This window comes from Triticum dicoccoides, chromosome 5B (genome assembly GCF_002162155.2).
Source record: "Triticum dicoccoides isolate Atlit2015 ecotype Zavitan chromosome 5B, WEW_v2.0, whole genome shotgun sequence".
In the NCBI taxonomy this organism is placed as follows: Eukaryota; Viridiplantae; Streptophyta; class Magnoliopsida; order Poales; family Poaceae; genus Triticum; species Triticum dicoccoides.
The window spans coordinates 557,121,646-557,131,095 of NC_041389.1; the positions used below are offsets into that span (position 1 = coordinate 557,121,646).

The 9,450-nt window shown below is 51.7% G+C and overlaps 1 protein-coding gene across 1 annotated transcript; it reads left to right on the plus strand.

Moving 5' to 3' along the window:
- The first annotated feature begins 2,095 nt into the window (after positions 1-2,095).
- On the plus strand, positions 2,096-5,434 carry LOC119311586 (trihelix transcription factor ASIL2-like). The gene is made up of 2 exons (XM_037587240.1): positions 2,096-3,834; positions 4,984-5,434. Exons 1-2 carry the CDS (start codon positions 2,796-2,798, stop codon positions 4,992-4,994), a joined length of 1,050 nt encoding a protein of 349 aa, XP_037443137.1. The 5' UTR covers positions 2,096-2,795; the 3' UTR covers positions 4,995-5,434.
- Positions 5,435-9,450: the final 4,016 nt, after the last annotated feature.

Below are 9,450 nucleotides of genomic sequence, written 5' to 3' on the forward strand. Positions count from 1 at the left end.
GGGAATCCTATTCTCTTTCTTTCGTTTTCTTCTTCCCCTTTCCTTCTCCACCTTAGCCGGCCCATATGGGGGGCGCACCAGCCCCTTGTGGCTGGTGTGTTTCCCCTCTTGGCCCATAAGGCCCATATCTTTTGCCGGGTGTGCCCGGAACCCTTTCCCGTGACCCGATATGTACCCAGTACCCTCCGGAACACTTCCGGTGTCCGAATACCATCGTCCTATATATTAATCTTTACCTCTCGACCATTTTGAGACTCCTCGTCATGTCCGTGATCTCATTCGAGACTTCGAACAGCAATCGGTCACCAAATCACATGACTCATATAATACTATATCGTCAGCGAACGTTGAGCGTGCGGACCCTATAGGTTCGAGAACTATGTAGACATGACCGAGACACTTCTCTGGTCAATAACCAATAGCGGAACCTAGATGCCCATATTGGCTCCTACATATCCTACGAAGATCTTTATCTGTCGAACCGTTATGACAACATACGTAATTTCCTTTGTCTATCGGTATGTTATTTGCCTGAGATTTGATCGTCGGTATCTTCATACCAGTTTAATCTCGTTGCCAGCAAGTCGCTTTACTCGTTCAGTAATACATCATCTCGTGACTAACTCCTTAGACGTTTGCTTGCAAACTTATGATGTGTATTACCGAGAGGGCCCAGAGACACTTCTCTGATACCCGGAGTGACAAATCCTAATCTTCATCTATACCAACTCAACAGACACCTTCAGAGACACCTGTAGAGCATCTTTGTAATTATCCAGTTACGTTGTGACGTTTGATAGCACACAAGGCACTCCTCCGGTATTCGGGAGTTGCACAATCTCATAGTCGAAGGAATATGTATTTGACATGAAGAACGCAATAACAATAAAACTGAACTATCATTATGGTAAGCTAATGAATGGGTCTTGTCCATCACATGATTCTCCTAATGATGTGATCTCATTATCAAATGACAACTATGTCCATGGTTAGGAAACCTTAATCATTTTTTATCAACGAGGTAGTCTATTAGAAGCTCACTAGAGACACGGTGTTTGTTTATGTATTCACACATGTATCAAAGTTTCCGATCAATATAATTCTAGCATGAATTAGGAAATATAATAGTAACCATTTTATTATTATCTTTAAGGCATATTTCCATCAGCGTCTAGGAAAGGGGATCCAGCAAAAACAAGTGTGAATCTCGTAGATATGGCGGAAACGACATGGAGTATGCAAAATCCCATACAAAAAAATCAGGATGGCCGATTACATGGGATCTATTCGGGCAGGAAAAATTGCCCATGCCCGTAAACCGGCGTTTATTATTTCGCATGCCCCGTTTTACGGTATCTGGTGCTCTTAGCCCCGGTTCTTTTGGGCGATTCTCCCAGAATCTTGAGAATCGACCCTGCGCCCAGCTTCTCCCAGAATCTTGTATCCATATTTTGTACAATCCTAATTGTACAAAGTTGGGTCATCTATTTTGGAACGGAGGGAGTATTTAGGATTGTAAAAGAAAAAAATATGAGTTCAAGATTTTGGGAGTAGCAGGATGAAGGGTTGATTCTCAAGATTATGGGAGAATTGGGCAAAAGAACTGGGCCTTAGTCGCATGACATCCGGAGCTGATAGGGTGGTGTCCCTGGAGCTGAGCTGCCGGTGCTGGCTCGGCTAGTCAACTGCCTGAACAGTGCTCCAGCAAGCCGCGAGGGAAAAGGGGAGCAGAAGAAGACGCACGCCAGCCCGCCACCAACCGCGGCGCGTGGGAGGGCTTAGCGCTAGTGCGGGTGCGGTGCGGGCGGAGTCCCACCCAGCAAGAAGCAACCAACCACCACGGTTGGGGTTGGGGTTGGGGTCACCGCCCGCCCGCCGGACGCGCCAGCGACAGCGACGAATCAATCCATCCGCTTTGTTTTGCCGCCGGGCCGCGCCGATCCGGTCAGCGCGCGCGTCACGCCCCCGGTCCCGTCGGCTAATGCGGTCCGACGCGACGCGCGCCTCCACTTCCCGCCCGCCCTCGCTGTCCGTGGCGGGCCTACCTCACGCGGCCGGCAGTTGGCAACCGTGGCCGCGCGGGCAGGCGGGCGGAGTCCTCTCTCCCCCCCACTTTCCCCCTCCCCCCACGGAGAGGAGAGGGATCCTTCCCCGCCCCACCTCCCGGCCCCGGCCCCGGCCGCCACCCTCCCTTTTCTTTCCGAGCTCGAATCAAGTCCCCTCGCCCTGCCGCCGCTGCCGCCGCGGCCTAGCCCTTGACTCTTCTCCACGACGCTCCCCCGCTGTCTTTTGACCGCTCCAAACTTGCTTTCTTGCTTCTCTTCCCCCTTGATCGCGGCTAGCCATGGGGTTATGAGTGACACAGCGCTTGCTTTGGATTCAGCTGTTCGTCCGTCCGGCAGCGGCACGGCACCCGCTGCCGCATCATAACCGCCGGCCTGCCCTTTCTGCTCCATCTGGGAAGTTAGCTCCTCCCGAAATTCCCTTCTTTCGTCACCCCTGGAAAAAGGGAAGGAAAAGGCGCCATCTTTTCCGATCCCAGCTTCAGGGACACACCATCCTCCCCTGATCGCTCACGCGGCAGGCCTCCAGCTTCAGAGATTGAGCCAAGCTCTTCTTCTTCCCGAGCAGAATTCAGGCTCTGGTGCACCGGTTTTGAGCAGATCCCCGTGCCGGAGAGGGATCTTCTCGCCGACAGACTGACAGAGTCAGACGGTCTCGGTCCAACTGCTCTCCTGCCTCTGCTTAAGCTCGGTCCCCAGTTTTGGGGCTCCGGCTGCTCTGCTGCGGCCTCGATGGACGGCCTCCCCGACGCGGCGCCGCCCGCGCCGGCGCCGCAGCAGCAGCCGAAGCGCGACGAGTGGAGCGAGAGCGGCATCTCGCGCCTGCTCGAGGCCTACGAGGCCAAGTGGCTGCTCCGCAACCGGGCCAAGCTCAAGTGGAGCGACTGGGTCGACATCGCCCACGACGTCTCCGCCCACTGCTCCTCCTCCGACCACGCCTCCAAGCCCGGCGCCGCTGCCGGGGGCACCGCCAAGACCCCCAACCAGTGCAAGAACAAGGTCGAGTCCATGAAGAAGCGCTACCGGGCCGAGTCGGCCGCCGCCACGCGCGCCGGAGTAGCCGGGGCAGCCAGCGCCTCCGGTGGCCCGTCGTGGCGCTTCTTCGGCCGCATGGACGGGCTGCTCAAGGGGCCGGCCGCCGGCTGCTCTGGCCAGCCGCAGGCGCAACCGGAGCCGAGTAACGATGGCATCGTCCAGCCGCGAGCACCGCTGAAAGCAGAGCCGGCGGCCGACGCCGAAGCAGACACCGCCCTCCAGCAGCCGCCGGACACCGCAGGGCCGCCCGGGGCGCTCTCCGAGCTACTCAACGCAGACGCCAACGGCTCCGCGACCGTGAAGGCCGAGAAGACCGTCGATCAGGCCACGCACAAGGAGACCAGCAGGGCGGCGGACAGCGACGCCGCAAATGTGAGCTCTCCGCGGAGCAAGGAGGTGGAGGCGGAGGCGAACGACGACGGCGCCGAGGAGGCCTGGGACGCGCCGGGGAGGAAGCGGAAGGGCCCTGAGCTGGACGTCGCGAGGAGCATCGAGCTGCTGGCGAGCTCGTTCGTGAAGATCGAGCGGGCCAGGCTGGAGGTGTACCGGGACACGGAGCGGATGAGGGCCGAGGCCGAGGTGAAGAGGGGCGAGATGGAGCTGAGGAGGACGGAGATCATGGCCAAGACGCAGCTGCAGATCGCCAGGCTCTTCGCCAAGCGGCTCAAGGAGTGCGTCGGCGGTAATGGCGGCAGCTCGTCTCAAGTGGACACGCTTGCCAAGAAAGGCGAAAATGGTTAGTTCCAACTTACAACCAGCTTACCAGTAAGATTGCTGTTCATATTCAGTGCTGCAAGAGCATCCTAAATGGTGTATGGTGTGAGATATGGGTATGTGGAAGTGCATTTCCGGCTTCATCTTACACTCTATCGCTGTCAGTTAATTACTGCAATCATGCTATGTTTGGAGCTACTTTTCTATCTAGTCCTGGAAAATCATCACTGATAGAATGGGAAATTGCAGCATGAGGTTATTCTTGCACCAATATGGTAACTACTAGGAACAAGATGGTCTCTGGATTCACTTCAGTGTTTGCTTCAGACGTATACTACTAAAGCAGCTTTTCATTCTGTAGTACTAGTACTGTGATGGTTCAGACACTTTCTGAGCTTGACTGAACTGAAATACATTTCTGTGGAACGGCTGAACTTTTGAAGCCTTTCCTTCCTATCGAGACCTACCGTCTCATTCTACAGCGCTGTTCTACCATTTGGCCGGGGCTGAATGTTGTCCCCGTGTGTTGCTATGTATGACAGACTCCATTCGGGTTATTTTATTGGCAAAAACAAAGTGAAAAACCGCATGTCAGAACTAAAATCTTGGTATAACTAGTGTCATACATGCTCTGCTAGAAGAGGGTGTATTTTGAGTATCGTTTACTGACATAAACGCAAACACGGTACCGGGATCGGATGTTCTAACTTGTAGGCAGCAGAAGGCTTGATTGTTGTTGACATATAATGCATGCTCTGAATGTTTAGTTCCATTGCAAGACTGTATAGTGGAATTCAGGTACTGTGGTAACGCAGGGGGCCAAAATATAATCTCCTCATTAAACGGATCCGAGGTCTCGCGGTACTATGCTATGGGGGTCAATGGACAATTATAGAACTTAATCCTTGGATGATATGAACCTGCTGCGAGGAGTCGGCTAGGTGTTGCTTCGACTTTGTTAGCATACATTCTCAAAATTTAGGCGTGCTTATTTAGTTGCAAGACGGATTTTCATTTTATCTTATGAAAAGCACCATCTTGTACGGTCTGCTGACATCCTTACTCTTTTTCTCTTTGAAATCTTGCAGGAGAACTGCATGTAACTCATCTTGTTTTCTACTACTATTTAGTTTTCAGTTCTCTTCTCAACAATTTGGCTTATGGGTTTCAGGTTCAGGGTGACTGGCCAATCGAAACACCTGTGAATTGTGATTCTCCTCCCCTGGCGCCGCACGAGTTCTAAACAGAAGGCATAGTGTGCGGAAAATGTATGGAAAATGTATGGAAATGCAATAACGGAAGCACTCCATTCATGTGCGGAAAATGTATGTCGATTGATTTAGCTTCACCATGAGAGTGAAGGCATAGTGTAGCCGTAAAAATCGAAATGCAATAACGGAAGCACCAGTGCCCCTTTCCAGCAGGGTGTTAGAAGATGCAGTTTTACAATCAGGAGTAGTTTGCTAGTCCGAAAATTTGTCAACTTGCATTCCTACTGAAACTGTTTTGCTGACAACATTTGTAAGATGCTGTGGTTCTCTCTCAGTGCTGGAAGCCGGATGCTTGAGGTGCTATGGTGTTTGTGTGACTGTTGATGGTATGATTCATTCGTGTACTGTGTATGCATCATCCACGGCTACCTTTTCCATATATGTAATGTGTGCATCATCCATGCTCTTACCTTTTTCCATGTGCTGTACATGGCTTCAAAAAGTCATTTTGTTTTCAAACTTTTCAGATATAAGGAGGCGACGGGGATTCCTTTTTTGGGCTACCCTTTTTGCCAAATAAATAAATAAATCCATCTGCCAGTGTACCCGCGAAAAGCCCCCAATACTTTAGCTCAGGAACATGAACATGTGGTTAACTCAGATCGGCACCACCCGCGAGGAACGTGTCGTGGTTTTGTCACGGCAAATGTCCTAGTATGAGGACTTATCATGAGGCCATCGCAACTAAGGGCCTGTTCTGATCTCCTCCAAACTTTCAAAACTTCTCAAAATCTGCTTCAGAAGCTGGCTTCGTACTCCACCTAGCGATCAGCGAAGCGTTCTGCACGTGGTAGCTTCTCCCCGCGATTTGGCCCGCTCGGGAGGCTGCTAGCCTTGTTGGGCTCTAGTTTGGGCCATTGGAGGCAGCCCAGTTTGGGCTAGACATCCACGGAACGAGCTCCTGTACCGATTCCATCGAGGGAACGACCAGCGATCTGTTTTGGCGGGCGTACTGATTCGCTCGGCTTCACTTGGCGGTGGCATTTCCATCGTAATAATGGGCAACTTCTCATTCTGCTTTTCATGGAGCTGGGCTTTTGGAGCTTCGCATTTTTACACTGCGAACGGGCTGAGCTTCCCGAAGCCAGCTTCTCGGGCCTATTCCGTTCGGCTCCGCTCCCGCTTCGGAATTTTGCGAAGCGTGAAGTGGGAGGACATCCGAACGGGCCCTAAGTAGTAGCTTGAACGGGGTTGGTCGGAATTGAGAGACGCGAGGTTTTACCCAGGTTCGGCCGCTCACAGTGGAGGTAAAAGCCTACATCCTGCTTCATTGATATTGATGATGATGATGCTCACGATTACAAGGGTGCTCTTTCGCTACCTCTATCTCGAGAGCTATTGATTTGTATGTCTAAACTTGTCCCTCTTGGGTGCCCTGCCCCTCCTTATATAAGTTGGAGGGGCGGGTTACATATGGAGTCCTAGTAGGATTAGGACTATCATACTACAAGTGGAATCCTAGTCTTGCTTCCTTTGTAAGGGAATATTCCTTATGCCTTCCCTCTTAAGCCGGCCTACGATAACATGAGCCGGCCTACTGGGCCTTGGGCCTTGTCATCCATCTGACCCACCGTTAGCATCATTAGTGAGTCGCCAGACCAGTGAGTCGTCAGTCTCCGGGCGGGTTACCGATGAAACACCAAGTCCCAGCCGGGTCATATATCTAGTCGGGTCATACCGCGGGGTATATCCCCGACAGAATGGATGAAACAAATTAGGGGATAAATGATTTTATGCCCTTAGTTGCGTCCCACTCGGCTGGTTTGCCCCTAATTTCGAAAAACCTTTGGTCTTGCCCAAGTGCGTTTGGCCCCCTTATGCTTTTGCCCTTCCGTCTCAATTCCGTCCGGTCAAAGGAGTTTGACCGTTATTCAGACATTTTTCTGGACAATTTTGCCCCTCTTTACAACTCCGGTAAAAAAACAGAGATAAAAACATGACACTTACAAGTGGGTCCCAAGCACATAGAAAAAAATGCAAGATAGAAAAATCACGCCCTCTCTCCTTTCTTGCTCTCTCTGCTGCCGGGCAAGTGACAGTAGCACGCCAGCGCCGGCGCATGTTGGTCCACCAGAAAGGCGGGGAGGCCGGCGACTTGGGCGAGCTGGGCCAGAGGGCACGAGGCGGCGGTGGACGAGGTCAACGCTACAAGCGGGCGGCGGCGCGACGCACGGGAGGCCGGGATCGGCGCAGGGTATGCGGGCGCGGCGGAGACGACGGATCCGTTGCAGGAGACTTGGGCCGGACCGGATCCGGTCGGGATGGAGGTCGAGAAAGCACTAGCAACCGTCGGCGGGGTAGATGGGCAAGATATGCTCATCGCAGGGCTCAGGGCGCCATGGCCATGGTGGCTTGAACCTGCGGGAGAATGGACGCACACTCAAACACGAAGAAACCGAGTGAGAAAAGGAAGGAGAAGGGCGACAGGGTCCTGCTGCTTGTTGCCGGCAGCGCCATGGGCTGCGGCCACGCTGGGCATGGATCGGCCGCACGAACATGCGCGGGGAACGGGGTGGCGCCGGAGGCTGGATGGACGAGGCGCGCAGATCCAGATGTGGGATCGACGGATCTGGCACATCAGCTCGTGGTGGTGCTCGAAACGGCCGGTGGCAGAGAATTACCAGGTCGGCGGCGACCTCCTGTTGCACGCAGAGAGTGAGAGGGGAGGCGGGCACGCAGAGAGAGAGGATGCAAAGAGAGAGGGGAAGAGTAAAATTGTCCAGAAAAATGTCTGACTAGTGGTCAAACCCCTTTGACCAGACGGAATTGGCACGGAAAGGCAAAAACATAAGGAGGCCAAACGCATTTGAGCAAGACAAAGGGTTTTTTGAAATTAGGGGCAAAACTGCCGAGGGAGACACAACTAAGGGCACCAAATTAATTATCCCAACAAATTATGTTCTAAGTGCCAAATGAAAATCAAAAATTTTAGAGTCAATTACACCACTGATGTTAGAACTTGGCATAAATGGTCACTTTAGTGTTAGAACTTGGCATAAATGGTCACTTTAGTGTTAGAACTTAAGGTGTACATATAAGTGGTTCAAAAACTTTGCTTGACAGTGCAAATACGGTGTTGTGTACGCCTGAGGTGCTGACTAGGCGTGCCAGCATGGCGTGAGGCCTGCTGTGACCGGAAGGGGAGGGGAGGGCGTGAGGCCTGCTGTGACCGGAAGGGGAGGGGAGGGCGTGTGGCCTGTCTTTCATGAGAGAAAAAAATATCAAGGGGCTTTTCGTAAAAACTCAGGCCACACGCTCCGCACTCTCCTTTCGGGCACTAGCAGCGCCCCTAGCCCCCTCCCAGCCATGCTGTGAGATAGGTTGTGGTGTGTCGATCGGCTGCAGCGCCGGGGCTGGCTAAACGATTACTTCTCCCCATTGTGTGTTCGCAACCGTGAGACCTCACCGCACCTTCCCTAGGAATGCCCTAAGGCTCGGAAGATTTGGCAGACGGCTGCTACTTGGACTGGTTGTGCGACGTTGGACCCTGCGACATGGACTCCGGCAAATACCTCGAAGGAATTCTGGTTAGCTATCGTCTCTACAACTCTGGACAAACACAAAAAGGGAGTGAAGTCCATGTTGATCTTTGTCTCATGGGAAATCCGGCTAGAGAGAAACAACAGAGTATTCAACCAAAAGTTTGCTGCCCCGGTTGCAACCATTCAAGCAATCCGACGGGAAAATGGAGCTTCAGATATTAGGAGGATCCAATTATCTGCTGAGCCCCTTTGGGATCCCTCCTGAGAGATCTACCCTTGAGAGACCCTCTTTTTTGCCATTTTCTCTAACTTTTCATCCTTGTGGCCACTCATCTGGCCAATTGTAAATATTGCTTCTTGCCTATGACGGTGAAAAAGCTAGCAATTGTTGGTTTCTCTTCAAAGAAAAAACATGTGAATTGTGAAGGAAATATGCCCTAGAGGCAATAATAAAGTTGTTATTTTATATTCCCTTATTCATGATAAAGGTTTATTATTCATGCTAGAATTGTAATGATCGAAAACCTTAATACATGTGTGAATACATAAACAAACATAGTGTCCCTAGTAAGCCTCTACTAGACTAGCTCGTTGATCAAAGATGGTTAAGGTTTCTAACCATGGACATGAGTTGTCATTTGATAACGGGATCACATCATTAGGAGAATGATGTGATGGACAAGGCCCATCCGTTAGCTTAGCATAATGATCGTTCAGTTTTATTGTTATTGCTTTCTTCATGTCAAATACGTATTCCTTTGACTATGAGATTATGCAACTCCCGGATACCGGAGGAATGCCTTGTGTGCTACCAAACGTCACAACCTAACTGGGTGATTATAAAGATGCTCTACAGGTATCTCCGAAGGTGTCTGTTGAGTTGGC

What these genes read in the sequence shown, in the direction of transcription:
- LOC119311586 (XM_037587240.1), top strand. Translation starts at nt 2,796, where the DNA reads ATGGACGGCCTCCCCGACGCGGCGCCGCCCGCGCCGGCGCCGCAGCAG.